Source organism: Vombatus ursinus, unplaced genomic scaffold, assembly GCF_900497805.2.
Source record: "Vombatus ursinus unplaced genomic scaffold, bare-nosed wombat genome assembly UNPS02014959.1, whole genome shotgun sequence".
Lineage (NCBI taxonomy): Eukaryota > Metazoa > Chordata > Mammalia > Diprotodontia > Vombatidae > Vombatus > Vombatus ursinus.
The window spans coordinates 13,246,831-13,266,756 of NW_020954737.1; the positions used below are offsets into that span (position 1 = coordinate 13,246,831).

The following is a 19,926-nucleotide window of genomic DNA, read 5'->3' on the forward strand; positions in this document are numbered from 1 at the left end:
TGACTGTACAACAACAACATTCTATAAATCTGTGACTGTTCAATAGTTTTCCTGCAAATCCTTCCAATTAACCTTTCTGCTGTGGGCTCCCTTAATTGCTATCATTCAGAGCTACCATTTGCCCAGATGCAAACCTTCTCCTCAACCCTACCCCCATCTTTTCTGTGGGCCCATTTCATTATACCCTTTAGAACCCTCACTTTAATTTCATTATGCCCTTCAGATCCTTCTCTTTACTGTGAACAAATGCCCCATCTTTTTTAATCTCTTCCTCTTAGATTTCTTTCACTTCTTGACACCAATTGAAACTTTGAATTTCCCTAATATACCACTTCCCATATCTCTCTCTTCAGTGTTGATTACTCCTCTCTCACCCTCAGATTCATAGTCCAGGAGGAAGACTTTCATAATCCTTATTTCCCTCTGCCATTTTCTGATCTTTGTGGTTCTACTTGTACTAAATAAAGTGCTGGATATGGAGTCAGGAAGACCTGAGTTCACATCCAACCTTAGACAACAGCTGAGTTATCCTGTGCAAGTCACTTAACCTTTGTCTTCTTCAGTTTCCTCAACTGTAAAATGGGGATAATATTACCACCTATGTCAAAGAATGTTGTGAGGATCAAATGAGATAATATTTGTAAAGTGCTTATCACTGTCTGGCACACAGTAGGTGCTATATAAATGCTTGGTCCCTTCCCCCTTTTCCCTTTGAAGTTCATGCCCTCTAGGCATAGGCACGTCCTAGGCTCTTATCTATCTTTGGTTCTCTTCTATTTTCTCTTTACACTTTTCCCATTAGCAATCTCACCTTCTCCCATAGCTTCGTGTAATACTTCTACGCAGATAGCTCCCAAGTCTCTATGCCCAGCCCCAATCTCCCCCTTAAACACTGGTTACAAATTTTCTAGTTGCCTATTGAATATCTCCACCTGGATGACCTCAATGGAGCTGCCTCCAGGGAGCACAGAACTATTACTGGACTGGGAATTTAAAAACCTAGATTCTAGTTCTGATTATGCCACTAACTAGCTGGGTGCCCTCAGCAAAGTGCCTAACCATCCTAGGCCTTCATTTCCTGAACTTATAGATGAGGTTGTTAAAATAGATGATTTCTAAGGCCTCTTTCAGTTTAAAAAAATGGTGTAATTCTATGATAACACTATGTTCATATTGATTGAGGAAAAACAGCAGCCAAAAATAGGCTGAAATCAGCCTAGATTATATACTTTGCTCAGTAAAACTGAAAATTTAGTTATCAAAATATACCACAAACTGGAATCACTTGAAGCCACCCAAAGACACAGCCTTATACACAAGTACTGTACCAAAAAAAAAAAAAAAAAAAACCTCTTTAGAAGAGCAATATTACAACATATCCCAATAGGAGTCATTGGGCTCAGATGCCAGAATCAATGAGTGCAGGTTTGGGGACAACACTGCTCCATAGCATGTTTTAATAGTATTTGCATTGTCTATTTTACAGGGTTAGTGTGATGGAGGTGTTTTAAAAAACTTGAAGTGCAAGCTGGGAATAATAATTATTATTATGTGGGAATAATTATCAAACACAATTCTGCATTGATGATTAGACAAGCAATTCCTTTAATCTGTAAGACAGTAGATGCCAGAAATCTCTCTGGCAACTGGAAGCTAATAGCTCTATCTCCTCTGAATTTCACTAATTAAATAAAACTGAAAGATTCTTCAGGAGAAGAACATGGAAATTCACTTCAATCCAACAAGTATTTATTAAGCACCTGATACTAAATACCAGACACTGTGCTAGGTAATAGGGATGTAAAGAGAAAAATGAAACTGTTCCAGTTCTCAAGGTTGCTGTTGTTCATTTGTGTCTGACTCTTTGTGACCCCATTTGGGGTTTTCTTGGCAAAGAAGCTGGAGTGGTTTGCCATTTCCTTCTCCAGCTCATTTTACAGATGAGGAAACTGAGGCAAACAGGGTTAAGTGACTCACCAATGGTCTCACAGCTATTAAGTGTCTGAGGCCAGATTTGAACTCAGTTCTTCCTAATTCTAGATCCATCACTCTGTTTATATTCCCAGTATGGGATTAGGGATGGTGGACAATAAGTACATAGATAAATAAATTCAAATATACAAAGTAATGTGGAGGAGAGAGAGAGAGCATTAACAATTAGAAGGAAGAAGAAAAATAGTACAATGGTAAGAGCATTGCACTGTATTTGGAGTCAGAGACCTAGCCTTCAAATCTCAGCTCTAAAATTTACAACTGGTATTACTTTGGGCAATTTCATTTAATCTCTTTGAGCTTCACTTTTGTCACTTGTAAAATGAGGCAGTTGAATTAATCTTAAGGTTCCTTACAGCTCAAAACTTATGATCCTCTGATCTCTTGCCATAAGAACTGTTCAAAATCTCTCCTGTGTGATGGGTCCCAGTCCTTGCCCAACTATCCTAGCTAATTCTAAAAGTACAATTCCCTTAGGATGGACACAAAATGTGTCCATAACTTTTAAAAGAGAAATCCTGTGTTATCAAAATAACAGACTAATTGATTCATTGTGTAGTCCTTCTTTCTTTTTTTTTTCATTGTGTAGTCTTTCAAAATATTATATCAACTTTCATCTCCACAAATTACTGGACTGAGTTTTACAAAGAAATCTCTCACATGTGTAAAAAAGATCCAGAAACATTATTATATTGCTGACCATGGCTGTTTATAACTTTTTCCATATTATCCAGAGATGCAAAGTTAAGAACTCAATGCTATTTGAAACATTCATCAGTCTGTCATGAATCTTCAGTTCATCTTTGGACCAAACTGTATAATCTTGAGAAGAATCCTATTCTATGCTTTTTCACCTACTAGATCAAAATCAGAGAAGACAGAAATGGGCTCATGACAGATTCATTTTCAGTACTAAATGATATCAAATAAGGCTTTGTCTTAAAATGCCTCTAAATAATCTTAACCCCAAATCTAGTAAACTATTAGGTGAATTAATTGCATGTCCCACTGCTAGAGAAGACAAGGAAGTGAGCATCCTCCCTTATGCTCATAACAATTATATTGTCTCTGACTAAGGGTAACTTATGAGGTAGTTGGACCTGTTGACAGAGGGAGTAGCTCAGCCTTAATAATATATCAAAACTGATGTGCTTGGGAGGCACTTAATGAATAATCTTAACTCCAATTATTATTCTTTTAAAATTTTTTATCAATACATTTTGTTTTTATATCTTCATTTCCCATTATCCTTCTTTTCCCTGACCCAGAGAGCTATCCTTTAAAACAAAGAATAAAAAAGAAAGAGGAAAAAAATTAGTTTAGCAAAGTTAACACAATAACCAAAATAACAATGTAGTGTTCCACATCCACAGGCTACATTTCCACAAAGAACAAAGAAGGGAAATATGTGTATTTTCGTATTTATTTTCCAGGAACAAGTTTATTAAACAGTCTAATTTAAATTCATCAAGACCAATATAGTTCTTACTAAAATTAGACTTTCTATAGGAGCCAAACAGAGATTATTTTATAAATAAAGTGGTCATGTAGTTAACACCTGTCCTAAAAATGCTGTGGCTAACCTGACTCTTCCATTTTTACGGTACAGAATTTTGAGGGTCTCTACTAAGAACTTACTCATATAAATGCTTAAGAATATCCAAACCTCTTCCATGAAGAAAATATTGCCTCTGCCTGTGAGGATCCCTGCTATATAGGGCAGTGCTAAAGTGTGCTGGCCTTCAGTTTGGGTAAGAATAAAGGTCTGACTGAACATAATGAATATAGAAAAGCACGGAAAGACTAACAAGAACTGATTCAAAGGGAACTAAGAAAAGCCAAGAAAGCAATATACACAATGCAAATGGAAAGAACAACAACTACTAAACAATTGAAAATGAATGTTGCAATATTACAAAAAACAATTCTGGTACCAAAAAAGAGATATTGAGAAGAGACTTAGGCTACTCCTTTGCAAAGGTTGTAAGAGGTATAGAATGTTGTATATACTGTCAGTGTTTTTCAATATATTGATTGAATTTGCTGTTTTTTTCCTCTTCTTCTTTTTTCCCCCCTTTAAAAAACCCTTTCTTATTATATGAGTTGGTTCTCTAAGAATGGAAGGAGGGGAGAAGAGGATACAAGAGGAAATTTAGGAGATGTAAAAACAAAAGAGATCAATACAATTTTATTTTAAAAAAAGAATACAAGTCAACTTTTAAACCTTCACAGCACTATGATAGTATTGGAACTAATTCCCACTCCCCACCCTCAATGTCTGGCACTTAAAGCATATACTTTAATTAACTACAAAATTTCTGAATTACAGATATTTCTTAGAAAATTTAATTATGCATTGATTTTGATATAGCACCTGCCATATATAGATACTACATTAATATCTGAGAGATTGTCTAATGGATTATTTCTTCCAATAAATCCTACCCCAACGTGTCATTGCAGTTGAGTTGACTCTAGGTTCTCAAAGTCAATGCCAGTGGAAAATAAGCTCTGGCAGTTTCCACCAAATTAGAAAGGCTTCAAGAAAGAACTTGGTAATGTATTTTGCTTAATGACAATATCTTTTGTTTTTAATATCACTAGCTAAGTCGGAGACATCAGTGGTTGACCACAGAATGTTATTTTTTTTGAGTACATTAGTCTCAAAGTTTATGTTTTTAAGTCATAAAATGGTTGAACTCTGCATTGGTGAAGGGATCCTGTTGAAATCACAGATCCTTTCAGTATTGAAGTCAATCTAATGGATATATTAACTCTCCATGTTATCTAGATTCTAGTTCATTTTCTGTATGCCAGACCACTAGAGAACAAAGATCCTAGACATTATTTTAGCTTTCTGCAGAAAGCTTTACTGAATGGAATCTATCATTATGTCCTATGTCTTTTAGAGAGCTGGTAAATGAATCATCTCTTTGAATAGCACTTCTATTGTGTGTGAAAACAAAGTTAGGGGTATTGTCATTAGACAAATTAGGGGTATTGTCTAACAACCCAGAGTCCCTTATACTAACATCCATGTGATAAATTCCTGTCTGAATTTAGGAAAAAGTTTTCTTTTGCAGGAAAAATGTATATGCTTTTTCTTGTTAGAAAATCAAAATGAACAATATACAATGTTTCCCTCCTTTGCCAAGAAACAAAAAGCCAAATTCAATGCCCAATTGCCCCAAATCAGTTTATCTCAGGTACCAGGTAGCACTTATGCACTCTACTTCTATGTAGTAAAGACAAGGGAAAAGCCATAAACAAACAGATAGATAGACAGACAGAAAGATAGATACCTAGATAGACAGGTGAATGAATAAGCAATCACATGAATGAATAAGCAATAGCACATGCTTTAAATGTTCTAAGTTCACAGTGAAAATTTCTCACTATAAAATAGACTTAAGGGAAGCACAACCTGGATAGCAGGCTAAACACATTATCCTTTGTTTTTTTAAAGGTGTCAATTTCCTAAAAATAGCAAAAATATTTTCTTCTTCACCAGAAAGACTAATATCCTCATTTATATAATGTAGAAAAACTGTAATATTAGCATGTTCATTTTTAGGTTGTATGAGTTTTTATTTATCGTTGTGCGACTTATGTAGGTTGATCATAAATCTATGGAGTTTCATTCAGCTTTTTTGTCTGTCTGTCTGTCTGTCTTCAAAACTGAATCTCAATATTTACAGGAGCCACTCTCAGAACAATCTCAATACTGATTATAAAAGAAGCTTTAACTTGCTCTGTTTTTCCAGCCAGGACCAGTTCACCCTTGTAAGGAGGGCAGCCTTGTGGCTCCCCATTATTGCGAGTTTTCTGGCCTTAGTGAGGACACCCCATCAGTTTTAGCCTTACTGCAACTCAGAACTTCTGAACTCAAGTGATCCACCAACCTCAGCCTCTACCACGCCAGACTAGTTCTTTTGCCAGAGAGCTTGTAGTATAGCTGAAGTAAATGAGTGACCCATTCTATTATGTTCAAAGTAGAGCTGGTAAACCAAAGAAGCATGAGAGAAACTTGTTTAGATTAAGTAAGCCAGACAATGCTTTTAGCATGTTTTTCTGAGCTAGCAGTAAATTTAGTTGCTGTGCAGAGATTCCCCTGGTCAGTGCAAACTGTGGGATGGACAAGGAAGGAGACAGCAATGTTTTAGTCAAATTAATTTTCACTTAGAGTTGAGCCTGGCACTCTAGAAAGAAGCTGACTCTAGCACATTATATAATTGAGTGAGTACAATTTAATTAGGAAAAGCAGATACGAATTACTCAATTCATTCAACAAATGTTTATCAAACACTTTGTGCAAGGCACTATGTTAAATACTGTCGGTGATACAAAGGAGGATAAGACGCCATCCTTATTTTCTTGGAATGGTGCCAGCTAGAAAGACATTTCAGAAGAATTTAGTTTGCAAGAAAGCTGGGAAGTGTGACCACAGAAAACAGTCAAAGGGAAGAGAGGCTGAGAACAATGATTCTTTAAAGATATGATCTACAGAACCTGAAACTAAGTTCTGTTGTCGTTGAGAGAAGATAAGGGAACTTACCCATAAAGGAAGTCTTTATCTGGCTAAGGTTCCTGTTTGAGCTAGAAGTTGTTCTGATTACTTTGATGCAGTTTTAGAATCTAGATGGACATTTCATAAATGACTTTTATTAAGTGGTTCTTATAAAGATACTATTGTTAATTAGACATTTCCTTTGTCGAGAAAATATTGGCCTACCTGTAGCTCTCAGAGTCTGGTTTCTAAAGGAAACTGGAGAATAGAAACTGCCAAAGAGCTTCACCTAGTGGTAAAACTAGTATACTACATGATTATTATTTTTTAGCCTAAAAAAATCTAGAACAGAGTTCCCCAGCTGGTAGATCTGGAATCTACTAATAGACCTCAAATCTTTATTTAGTAGATGGCTACACTAGTGTGGCTGCTCCTATAAGATGTCCACTTTCTCCCACCTTCTTTTTGCCTCCTTCACTGCAGTTTTAGGGATTCTCAATGGAAAGAGGAATATAGCTGGAATGGTATCCTTTTCCCCTATTTTACTTAGAAATCTTTTTATTTAGAAAATTACATTGAAATCATAAAGCTTAAATGAACTTTAGGAAGCATTTTGTGGATGAAATTCTCACTTACTCTCACCACCGCCATGTCCAATCAGTTGCCAAGTCTTGCAGTTTTTGCATTGGAAACATCTCTTGTGTTTGCCCCGTTCTCATCTCTGACACAGACACTCTCATCCCCCTTGCACTCCCCATGGTGCAGGCCTTCATCACCTTACTGATGGATTATTGCAATAATGTGATGATTGGTTTCCTTGTCTCAAGTCACTCAGCTGTCAACTTTATCTTCCTAAAGGGCAGAGCAGACCATATCATCCCCTGCCCCCTTTCAATAAACCCCAATGGCTCCCTATTACCTCCAGAATCAAATATATATAATCCTCTGGTTGGCTTTTAAATCCTTTCACATGTTGGTCCCTTCCTACCTTTCCAATTTTCTTATATTTTACCACCTCCCCTCCCCCATATACTATGGGATCTAGAACATGAAACTCCATCTCCCAACTCTGGGCATTTTCACTAGCTGTCTCCCATGTCTGGAAAACTCTCCCTCCTCTTCTCTGACTCCTGGCTTCCCTTGCTTACTTCAAGTCTCAGCTGAAGTCCCATGTTCTGCATGAAACACTAGTTCTTAATTTTAGGGCCTTCACTCTGAGACTATCCCCATTTTATCCTGTATATATCTTGTTTGCACATAGTTGTTTACCTACTGTCTCTCCCATTAGATTGTAATCTCCTTGAGGGCAGAAACTGTCTTTTGTCTTTCTTTGTATCCTCAGTGCTTAGCATAGTGTCTGGCACATAGTAGGTGCTTAATAAATACTAGTTGATTAACTAACTGAAGAAACTGTGGCAATATAAGATAAATAATTGCTTCAAGATCCCTCAATTCGTAAATATCAGGTTTGGGTTTCAAACCTTAGTCTCCTACTTCATAGGTCATTGTGGGTTTTTTGTTTTTGTTTCTACTATGCCAAGAAACTTTACTGTCAGCACGCTTTCTTCCTCTTGCTCAGAGACTTTTACGCACAGAACAGATTCTTCCCACTCATAAGCCGTTTTCCAGGCTTTGGGGAAATTAAAATCAGTGTCTCCTTACAGAGGGGCTAATTAACCCCATCCTGAACACAAGTTGAAAGCTGAATATGGAGTCAAAAGTTAGAGCAATAGGTCAAATATACAAATTCCCCTTTAAGTTGATAAAATAAACCACTTTTCCTTTTCAAGTCCAAGTGAAGTTTCCACGGATGAGACTGTTGTAGGGTTGTAATAGCTAGCTCCCCTCTAAGGATTTCAAAGTATTTTCCTTGTAACAATTCTGTGAGTACAAAGTGCAAGTATCATTATCCCCAGTTTATAGATTAGAAAATTGAGGATCAGAGGTTAAATGACTTGGTCATATAACCAGTAAATATTGGAAATGGAATTAGAACTTGGATATCTCTTGAATCTAGGTTCATTGGATTCTATTCTTCTCTTATATCATGTTTGTGTGGGGTAAGAGGCTCCCCATCATTGTGGTTTCCATTTTTGCTCCTACCTTCCTTCAACCCTTTACTGTCCTATGAAATCCACAATAATATTAGAGAGGATTTCCATTATAGCCCAGAATATCCCTTTTAGACTCTCATTAACCCAAATCACCCATTCTCAAGCAGTCTTGTCTTATACTGGTTTATCCAAGGTCTTATACTGATTTATCAAATCCTTGTCCTGAAACTTCTAACTTTGTGATCTTGGTCAAGTCACTCTCCTATACTTTCTAGGTTTCAGTTTCTTCACATGAAAAATGAAAAATGAAAAATGAGGCAGTTGATTGGATTAAGTGATTAATCTCTAAGGGTCCTTCTAGCCCTGAAGGCCTATGATCTATGTTGAAGGGGAAGCAAGATGTAAATGATATCACAAATAATAGGTGCTATCATAAACAATAAGCATAAGAACTTTGGCAATGACAGGACTGGGGTTTCTTTAGTGATACTCTAAAAGATAGAAGTATAGAATGTCAGAGTTGGAAGAAATCTAAGGGATCATCCAATCAAGGCCTCTCATTTTCCAGATGAGAATCCTGAGATTCAGAGAGGGAAAGCTGCTTGCCTAAGGGTCACAGAGCTAGTTAGTATCAGAGCTCAGGTTAGAATTCAGGTTTCCTAAATTCTAATCCATTGTCTTATTTTGGCATGCCATACTGTATCTCAATTGCAGTAATAATAACAATAGCAGTCCAAACTCTATTTAGGCCAATCATTTAAAAACATTAAAGTATTCACTTAGGTCATTTCTTCTTCTAAATTTCAGCTATCACCATGGAAAACCACTGAAACCAGTCCTATCTAGTACTGTCAACGAGTATTTTTACAGTACTTTTGGAGGCCTTTATTTCATTTTTGATTTATTTTTAGAACAATGTAATTTTTTACATCACACCAAAATTTTCTCCAGCATCTCTTCCAGATAGTCATTCCATGTAACAAGTATTTTTATTTAATTTATTATTTATTTATTTTAAACATTCTTTTCTTTTTAAATTTTAAGTTCCATATTCTCTCCCTCTCTTCCACTCACTCTCTCACCCCCTGAGAAGGCAAACAATGTGATATCAATAATACGTGTAAAATCATGCAAACATATGCCCATATTAGCCATATTGCAAAAAAATAAATAAATAAAAGCAAAAAACAGCAAGTGAGAAATTATACTTCAGTTTGAACTCAGAGTTCATCAGTTCTCTCTGGAGGTGGATAGCATTATTTTTTTCATCATAAGTCCTTTGGAATTGTCTTGTATCATTGCATTGATCAGAGTAACAAAGTCTTTTACAGTTAATCATCGTTACAACACTGCTGTTACTGGGTATGATGATCTCCCAGTTCTTCTCACTTCACTTTGCATCAGTTCATATAGGCCTTGCTTTGTTTTTTTGAAACCCCATTCCTCCTCGTCATTTCTTCTAGTTCAATAGTACTCTATCACAATCACATGCCACAGGTTGTTCATCCATTTACCCATTTGATGGGCATCCCCTCAATTTCTAAGTCTTTGCCACCACAAAAAGAACTGTCATAAATATTTTTTGTACATATAGGTCCTTTTCCTTTTTCTTTTATCTCTTTGGGATACTGACCCAGTAGTGGTATTGCTGAGTCAAAGAGTGTGCACAGCATGCACAGACCTTTGGGCAAATTGTTCCCCAAAATGGTTGAAACAGCTCACTATCCAACCAACAATTCATTAGTATACCTATTTCCCCTCAATCCCTTCAGCATTTGTCATTTCTGATAGGTGTAAGGTAGTACCTCAGAGTTGTTTTAATTTGCATTTCTCTAATCAATAGTGATTTGGAGCATTTTTTCATATGACTATACAGAGCTTTGATTTCCTATTCTGAAAACTGTTCATATCCTTTGACCATTTATCAATTGGAGAATGGCTCTTATTTTTATAAATTTGACTTAATTCTCTATATATTTGAGGAAGGAGATCTTTATACAGAAACTTTTTGTGTAAAATTTTTTTGATATTATTTTATTGTCAATGGTACCTTTTAGCAAAATGTAGTTTCCTTGATTGTTTCTTTTAATTAGGTCTGTTTTTTCTTTTGCTTCTGAGAGTATGATTGCCACCCTACAGTTTAAAGATAATTTCTTAAAATATGATGTCTATGCTCTTTTTTCGATCATGGCTTTTTGGTAGTCCAATAATTCTTAAATTATCTCTTCTTGATTTGTTTTCAGGTCAGTTATTTTTCTCATGTGATAGCACACATTTCCTTTCTTTCTTTTTTTTTTTTCATTTTTTGACTTTGTTTTATTGTTTGTTGATGTCTCATGGAGTCATTAGCTTCCAGTTGCCCAATTCTAATTTTTAAGAATGATGTTTGATTAATAGCTCTCTTTTATATTTGTCATCCAATACTGAATAAAGGTTTCTCTTCCAATAGAATAGCTCCTCTGCTAGCTGCCAAGGCTGATGGGTGGGTAGTGGGAAAGAGAGAGAAATCCTCTCCTCACTGTCCCAAGCATTATTCCAGTACAGGACCTGGATTCTTCCTGCTGGCTCCTGCCTAATTGACTACAGAACTAGCAGCTCAGCCTTTTAAGGGCCCTCAAAGGAGCAGATCTTTGTGGGCCAATGTTCGTAATCGATCAGAGAAAAGTGTTCACACTTGGTAAAGGGATCTCAGAGTGTTAGAATCTTGCTAACAAACTAACACCCATCATCGATCTCTTTATATTCTCTAACTACATCCTCTAAGCTGGGGGGAGGGATTACCATATCTCCCCTCCACATTATGTGAATAAACATCTCTTCAAGTTGTTTTGGTTCAAGTTGATCACTAACAAGCATTTGTTAAGTACTCATTGAGGTCCCTTAGCTGAGCAAAGATATGATAGTAGGAAAATCCTGTTCAAAAGATCCATGACCATCAACATAAAATGCAATGGCCACAAGAAAAATCCTATGCAATTGGACTGAAATTGACTATCTCTCTGACCAAGTGGATATGCTGCATTGAAAGATCCCCCAAAGTTAACAAGGGAGGAATCCAAGAAACCAGTAATTATATCTACTTGGGGGCACATGTTGAATTGCAAAAATACCTTTGAAGGATAGTACAGAAGAAGGAAAAAAGGCAACTTGGACATGGTAAAAGAATTATAATAATAACTAACATTTATATAACACTTACTATGTGTCAGGAATTTTACAATCATTATCTCATTTAATCTTCACAACAACCCTGAGAGGTATTATTATCCCCTCTACAGATGGGGAAACTGAGGCAAACAGAGGTTAAATGACTTGCCCAGGGTTGTACAGCTAGTAAATGTCTGAGGTCAGATTTGAACTTAGGTCTTCCTGACTCTAGGCCCAGCACTCTATCCACTGTGTCATCATTTTGAGCAGTCTTTACTGACGCAAAACACTATTTTATTTCCTTCCATGGCCGAAGATGTGAAATACTGGTCAAATATATATTCTACTAATGAAATCAAGTTACTCACAAATCAAAGCAAAAGCCATTATGGAGAGAGAAAATAGCATGAACAAAAGCTATCACAGGCGTTGCGGTACAGGAGACAACTGGCCTGATTAGAGAGACATGGGACACCAGAGTTCACATTGTAGACAAGTGGGAAACAAGGTGGCATTAGTCTGAGGATTATGGAGGGCCTTGAAAGTCAGGCAGAGAAGTTTGGACTTGACAGAATAGTCAATAAGGAGCCACTGAGCAGGAAATAGCACGCTAAAAGGTTTCTGTTGTTTTTAAGCAGATGTCATAAAGTGATATGCAGGATAGCTTGGAGTCGGTGAGATGCTGGAAGTCAGGGAGACAAGTTAAAAGGCTGCTCAAGACTTCAGGCAGGAAATGACGAGGGTCTAGACTAGGATGGTGGCACAGGAAATAGAGAACAAGAAATGATCTGAAAAATATTTCAAAGAAAGAAACAACAGAACTTGGAAACTGATTGGCTATAGAGGATATGGGAGGGAACGAATCTATGAAGACTCACATTTTTACTCTGAGTGTCTGTGAAAATGATGGCACAGAAACAGAAAGTTAGGAAGGGATGCTGGTTTTAGGGAAGAAAGTAAGACATTGAATTCAGTTTTGGACATGGTGAATTTGAAGTGACAGTAGGATATCCAAACAGCAGTGTCCTGCAAGCCAAAATCATGGGACTACTGGGTTTTTCAGTGATGTAGATTTAGGACTCAATAGCATAAAGGTGAAATTTGAAACTATAGAAATGAATGATTTCTTATTTTTACAGAAGCAGGTAATTAGAAATGAAGAACAGAGGATCAAAGACAGAGAGCCCTGGGGGAAACTCAAAGAAGGGACAATGACCAAAGAAGTCAGAAATAGGAAAGTGCTATGTCAGGAAGCTAAGGATTTCTAGAAAGCGGGACTTGTTACCTGTCAGATGTTACAGGAAGTTCAGGGAGAATAAGGTCTAAGAAAACGTCATTGGATTTTGAATGAATGAATCAATAGAAAAGCACTTGTTAATAATTTACTAAGTGCAAAGCATTGGGACCACAAGTAGAAAAGAAAAATATTCCTAGCTTTTAAAGAGCTCGCATTCTAATAGCAAGATATACAGGAGGTTTCAACCTCAAGTCAGGATAGAATGGCCAAAGTGCTTAGGATACAATAGCAAAGTGGATGGTAATGCATCTTCCTTAATGCTATTTGTACTGATAAAACCATATCTGTTTCTAATGTTGAACCAAGGGTAAGGTAGAGACATCTCTAATCATCTGGTTCTTACATTTTCATTGTGAGCATTTACACCTCAGAAATCAGCAAGTGCTACAAATCAGAGCTTGATTTTTCGTTTTGTTGATTGTATAGACTTAAGAAAGTATTAAAAATACAGATTAAACTTCAACATGTACGCATGCACTTTTTCCTCTACAGCCCGGTTTTTACAACATCTTCCCGCACAAGCCTGTATTGCTCTATAGACATTGCTTGAGCTTAGCCGGAGTGCAGTCCAAGGCTCAGAGAATGAAGTCATCATCAGCCTGGAGGCCTGGTGACTGTAGGATAATATTCTTCACAATAACTGGCATTTAAATAATGCTTTAAAGTATTTTTTCAAAGTGCTTCACATCCACCATCTTATTTAAGCTTCATAACAGTCCTGTGTTGAACCATTTGACAGTGCTGAGGACTTTGGTGAGATCTTTTTCTCCCCTAGCCCTTCAGGACCTCCAGTACCTGCTGAGGAGTCTGGGGTATGGGATCTGAAGAGACAGGAATTGCCTTCTCCACAGGGATTGATCCCCCAGTGGCCATGGTAGAAGAAGGCTTAGTGTTCGGGGAGTGCTCTTAGCGCTCTTTCAGAACTCTTGGTGGCTAGAGAGCCTTAAAACTATGAAGACCTAGGAGACGTCTCCCATTTCTTACATATACTGATTGTGTGATCTGGGGAAAGTGTCCCAGGGTAAATCACTTAACCTCTCGGAGGCCTGGACAACTCTCTAAGACTGTAAGTTGCAGGGATGGTGTCAGTCTGCTTCGGAAGAGAAAGTTTAATCACTCAGGAGTTGTCTATATCAATTAAATCACAGGTCCAGATTCTACCTATACAGACACTAATAAATGCTTTTAGAATTTGAAGATGAATTCAGTTATTACTATCAATACCAAACACCTAAATATTACCTCCTCCTCTGTAGTGCTTTATTCTGGGTCAAAAGGTTAAATTATACTAATATGTCCAGTTTTTTAGATTTATCTAGGCTTTTTCCTCTCCTTTTAAATTTCAATTCAATTCAGCAAACATTAAGCACTTTCTCTGTGACAAGCAGCTTCATATTCTCCTTATGATAAGTCTATCTTCTACCAATTTAGAAAGAAGGAAATTGTCAGTTATCTTTAAAAGAAAAGGCATAACAGGAAAACAGACTACAATGGATTAAGAAAAGAATCCTGGGTAGGAAGCTGAGGCAGCAGGTGTAGACCAAATATCGAGAAGTTTATTTTCAAAAGGAAAGACAGGAAGAGGACGATAGCTTAAAAAACGGCTATTAGATCAAGTGAATGGTTTGTTTTGTTGTTTTTTTTTTTTCTTAAAGAGAAGTGAGACCTGGACATATATGAAGAGGGAAGAGAAAAGAGAAAATAAGCCATCACAGAAGGAGCATGATAGATTTAGAGTCAGAGGTCCTTTGTTTCAATCTGAGTTCTGACCCTACCTCTGTGATCTTGGGCAAGTCATTTATTCTCTCTAGGCCTCAATTTCCTCATCTGTAAAATGAAGTGATTGAACCAGATGACCTCTAAGGACACTTTCAGCTCTAAATCTATCATGCTCTGATCACTGTGTCCTAAAGGCAGTATTCTGGATGGACTCCAGAATAAAGGTGGAAGTGGAAATTTCAGGAAAGAGAAACAAAACCTCTTTATTTGAGATTAGCGGGGGGAGTGAAATGTAAAAAAAAAAATAATATGTTAAAGTGAAATGAAGGTCTTTGAAGAACCTCATAGGGATGGGCTTTATTTTTTTTTAAAGAAGTAAAATAGATAACCCTGAGGAAGGGTAAAAGATAGAGAAAGAGGATTCATTTCTTAAGGAGAGAAAATGTTTGGAGTAATTGTCACCAGCGATGTCAACAAGCTATAAATAAGAGAATACTGAGAAACAATGAGGGTTAGATGAAGTTGGAGAACATTAATCTTCCTTCAGTCAGGTTTGTGTCTCTTTTCTAGCTAATCTTGTCAGTGGAGGAGGAGGGGAGAAAGTAGAGCGTGAAAGTGACCAAAATTGGTGTAGTAGGCTTGGCATGAGGGTAGAGTGCTAAAGAGATTAATAATGAAGTAACTTACCATGGATTTTAATTTTAGAAGGGAGTCCAGTATTGACAGAATGAGGCTAATGGACTGAATGAGGTTGAGAGTTCGAGTTCCTGACTGATTAATTATCAAATTAAGTTTAGAAAAATAAGTTTGGTTGGTATGATGAAGGAACAGAAGAGATATTTGTGATCAAAGATGGAGAAGAAAATGCCAGGATTTCAGAAGTGATACAATCCCCTGAAATGACAAGCCTCAGAGTTTACTGATTTTTATTATTTATGTAATACTGATTTATAGCTGATGTGGAATAAAAAAGGTTTGACGACTTAAAGTAGTAAGATGAGAGGCCGTGAGATTCAAGAGTCTGAATACTCATCAAAACAGATATTGAAATTGCTGAGGATGATTGTGGGGAACAGGTTGGAGAAGAAACATGGATTCCCATCCTAATTGCTCTATTTCCTTTAAGAAGGGGGAAACGATTGATAAAAGTTGACCTCTCAATGAGAGAGGGCAGTGGAGGATGTGGTGTTATATATATAAAGGGTAGTTTACTGACATTGTAGTATGGGTTCAATGGGGCACAATGGAAGGAGGCAGAGGGGTGATAGAGGGAAATAGGGGGAGGGTGCACTAAGGATATGAGTTAGGCTAGAGGCAACAAGAATACAAGTTTAGTGGCCAAAGCGGTTGATGAGAAGAATGAGGTAATGAAAGCTTTCAAGTGAAGGGCAGAATGTTGGGGTGGGGAGTGTGTAGAGGGAGTCCTGAGATAACAGGATATGGTCACTTAAGGAGTATGGGTAACTAAAGAGTACTGGACTAGGTTCACTGAAAAGAATGGACTGGAATGGTTGGTTTGGTTAAAGTTTGGGTAAGGTACACAGACAGTCCATGCTACACTCTAGCATTCCAAACTGAATGTTAAACATTTTTTTTTCTCTTCTGGCTGGATATTTAGAGTAGTTTGGTTTTCTCTGTGTTATTCCCTAGTAGAGTGTCACCAAGAAGAACTTTCAGAAAGATCTTCTTTTTAAATTATTATTACAAAGTTAAATAGATTTCCAGCTGAAAAGTATCCCCCCCCTTTTTTTTTGCTCCTTAGAGGGGATACCTGAGTAACAACTAAGATAATTTGCCAAGAGTTTCCTTTTCTTCTTCTGCTCATCTCCCAGCACTCAGATGTTTTTCTTCATGTCTCTTCCTTCCCCTCTGTCTCTCATGAAGAGGTGGCTCTCCTCAACACGCACCCGTGATCCCATTCCATCCTGTCTTCTACAGAAGATTACCACTTCTTTCATCTTCGCTCTCTCACTAATCTTCAAACTCTCCTTTTTTGCTTTCCTTTGTATCCCTATAGCACTTAATAAATGCATGGTGACTGACTGATATGAAATTCTGTACTAACTCTGCTACTTGTGTGACCTTAGGCAAGTCACTTAATTTTCTGAGCATCATCTTCATCATTAGTCAAATGAAAGGCTGGACCAAATTGATAGCAAGGTCTTTTCCAGCTCTAAATCCTATTAATATATTTGAAATAAAAAAATGAAAGAAAAGCAATTCCAAATTAGAAACAAAGTATCACTCAGACTCACAGTAGTTTAGAATTTAAATGATAGTAGGATCATAGTTGTAAAATTAGAAGGGACAGAAGCCATTGAGTCCAACATTAACATCTTAATTTTATAGATGAGAAACCAGAGGCCCAGGTCACACAGAAGGACCAAGGGCCTCTAACTCCTGAGTTAGCATCCTTGTCTTTCCACTATCACACTGCTTCCTAGAAGGTCAGCTCTTTCTAGCTTTCTTATAATTAATAACATCCAATAAGACAAAATATATATGAACAATGAATAATAAAATATATATATAATAAATAATGGGATACTCCAGATCACATATAAAATATTTCAGTGGAATATGCTATGGGAGCTTTCATTGTTTCTAAATGCTCTTCACAATGCTTCACACATGGTACAATTCCATTTTAAAAACCATTTATTTATTAAGTGCTGACTTAGCAGGCAGATTTCCTCAGCAAATCTAAACACATTGGATTTACCCAATTATCTTGCAAGGCCTTTTGGCACTTAGTCTGAAGTCTTTTACTAATTGATTGATTAATTGGGATATTATTAAATATTCTTACAAGGCATTGTGCTGGGCAATGGGAATACAAAATATAAAATAAAATTAAACAAAAAGAAAAAGACTCTGGCCTTAAGGAGGGATACAATGTGTACATTTTCTAAATCCATATTTCACATTGCTGCCAATGCAATATTCCTAGAGCAAGGGTGTGATCATGTCACTTTTTTCACCATAATCTAGTGAACTAAGTAGAATCTAACTCAGGGAGAACTAGGCATGCAAATATCATTACTAGTTATTCAACACCCATAGGAGTAAGATTTCTTTATGTATGTCCTAAGTATGATCTTGGTATATCCAATGTTTTCATGAAGGAATGAGAGAGTGATTGGGCATCTGGAATTTATAATACAGACATAATGGACCCAAAAGGAAAAAGAAAAGATTTGGTATAATTTGCTATTTTTAAAATGTATTTTCCTTGCAGGGTTGGTGGGTGGGGAGGGGACTGCATAAAGTGAGATTAGAATTTGGAAAGAGAATAATGTCCAGTAAGGAAAAGATTAGATAAGTAAAGGTTAAAGGTAGACCAGAATTGTTGATGTAAAGAAAGAAAGATCTAGAGTGCTAAAGACAGACACTATAGGAGATGACTAAGATAGGAGGAGAAAAATGGGTGGCTCATTCCATAGAGTTCATGGTTCTTAAAGGCAAATTTAGGTAGAGACTTCTCTGTAATACCTACTGCTGCCAGTTCACTTATGCTATAACAGCTATTTCTCTATCAATGAATTGATATATAGATATCATATTGATTAAATTTTCAACTGAGCAAAAGTGTAAATCTATTTCTTCCTTTTTTTATTCAAGTGCAGATCCGTTTATCTGAAGAAATGGATACTTCTCCCTCCAAAAAATATCCTGTTAAAAAACGTGTGAAAATACACCCCAACACAGTGATGGTACAATATACTTCTCATTACCCCCAACCAGGAGATAGTGGATATGAAGAAATAAATGAAGATTATGGAAGCTTTATGGAGGAAAATCCCAAGAAAGGACTTCTGAGTGAAGTGAAAAGAAAAGGAAGAACTTTCTTTGGGACCATGGATAGTCGAACCCCACCAACTGAAGACCCAAAAGTGAACGAGATCGAACAATTCCACAGCTTTGCAGAAAGAAACATTTTTCAGTCTAGAAAGACTTGGATAGTGTTGTTTGGATCTGCTTTGGCTCATGGATGTGTGGCCCTTATCACTAGACTTGTTTCTGATCGTTCCAAAGTGCCATCTCTAGAACTGATTTTCATTCGATCTGTCTTACAGGTATTTTCTGTGTTGGTTGTGTGTTACTACCAAGAACCCCCTTTTGGACCCAGAGGATATAGACTGCGGCTCTTTTTCTATGGTGTATGCAATGTCATCTCTATCACCTGTGCTTATACATCTTTCTCAATAGTTCCTCCTAGCAATGGAACCACTATGTGGAGAGCAACAACCACTGTATTTAGTGCTATTTTAGCTTTTTTGCTGGTAGATGAACGAATGGCTTACATTGATATGGCTACAGTTATCAGCAGTATCTTGGGTGTTTGCCTTGTCATGATCCCCAACATTGTTGATGAAGAGAACTCTTTGCTGAATGCCTGGAAAGAAGCATTTGGGTACACCATGACAGTAATGGCAGGACTGACCACTGCTCTTTCCATGATAGTATACAGGTCCATCAGGGAGAAGATCAGTATGTGGACTGCCTTATTTACCTTTGGTTGGACTGGGACAGTCTGGGGAGTATCCACTATGTTCATTCTTCAAGAACCCATCATCCCATTAGATGGAGAAACCTGGGGATATCTCATTGCCATATGCATCTGTTCTACTGCAGCTTTCCTGGGAGTTTATTATGCATTAGATAAATTTCATCCAGCTCTGGTTAGCACAGTGCAACACCTTGAGATTGTGGTGGCTATGATCTTACAGCTTCTAGTGCTACACATTTTCCCCAGTGTCTATGATGTCTTTGGAGGGGCAATCATCATGATTAGTGTTTTTGTCCTTGCTGGTTATAAACTTTATTGGAGAAAGTTAAAAAGGGAGGACTATCAAGAGATACTTGATTCTCCCATTAAATGAGACTTGATTTTCATGTTCTGAATCATGTTCAATTATGTGCACTGCCATGTTGTATTCATGTATCAATGTTTTTTGTGTTGTATAATGGACAGAGTTCTATGTAACATATAGTTGTAAAAAGATGAAAAATATGCAAATGTAGAAAGATTTCTATTAGTCTAAAATATTATAAATGCAAATATTAAATATATGAAATATTGTGGACTTCGGTCTTTTAAAAAACAGCTATTAGTTAAGGGGTAAGTGACAGAAAAATATGCTAGCCTTAGTTATCATCAATTTCTGCACTAATAGAAATTTCTCCTTATAAGAAAATATAAGCTTATT

At 36.9% G+C, this 19,926-nt stretch overlaps 1 protein-coding gene across 2 annotated transcripts in view; it reads left to right on the forward strand.

Moving 5' to 3' along the window:
- Positions 1-19,709, forward strand: part of SLC35G2 (solute carrier family 35 member G2) — a 55,608-nt gene extending 35,899 nt beyond the window's left edge. The window contains exon 2 of one of the 2 annotated variants that reach the window (XM_027845307.1): positions 18,338-19,709. In XM_027845307.1, coding sequence (XP_027701108.1) covers positions 18,361-19,599 — 1,239 coding nt within the window. In that variant the 5' untranslated portion in view covers positions 18,338-18,360 and the 3' untranslated portion in view covers positions 19,600-19,709. The remainder of the gene's footprint in view (positions 1-18,337) is intronic. The other variant, XM_027845308.1, reaches the window with a different exon arrangement.
- The last annotated feature ends 217 nt before the right edge of the window (positions 19,710-19,926 follow it).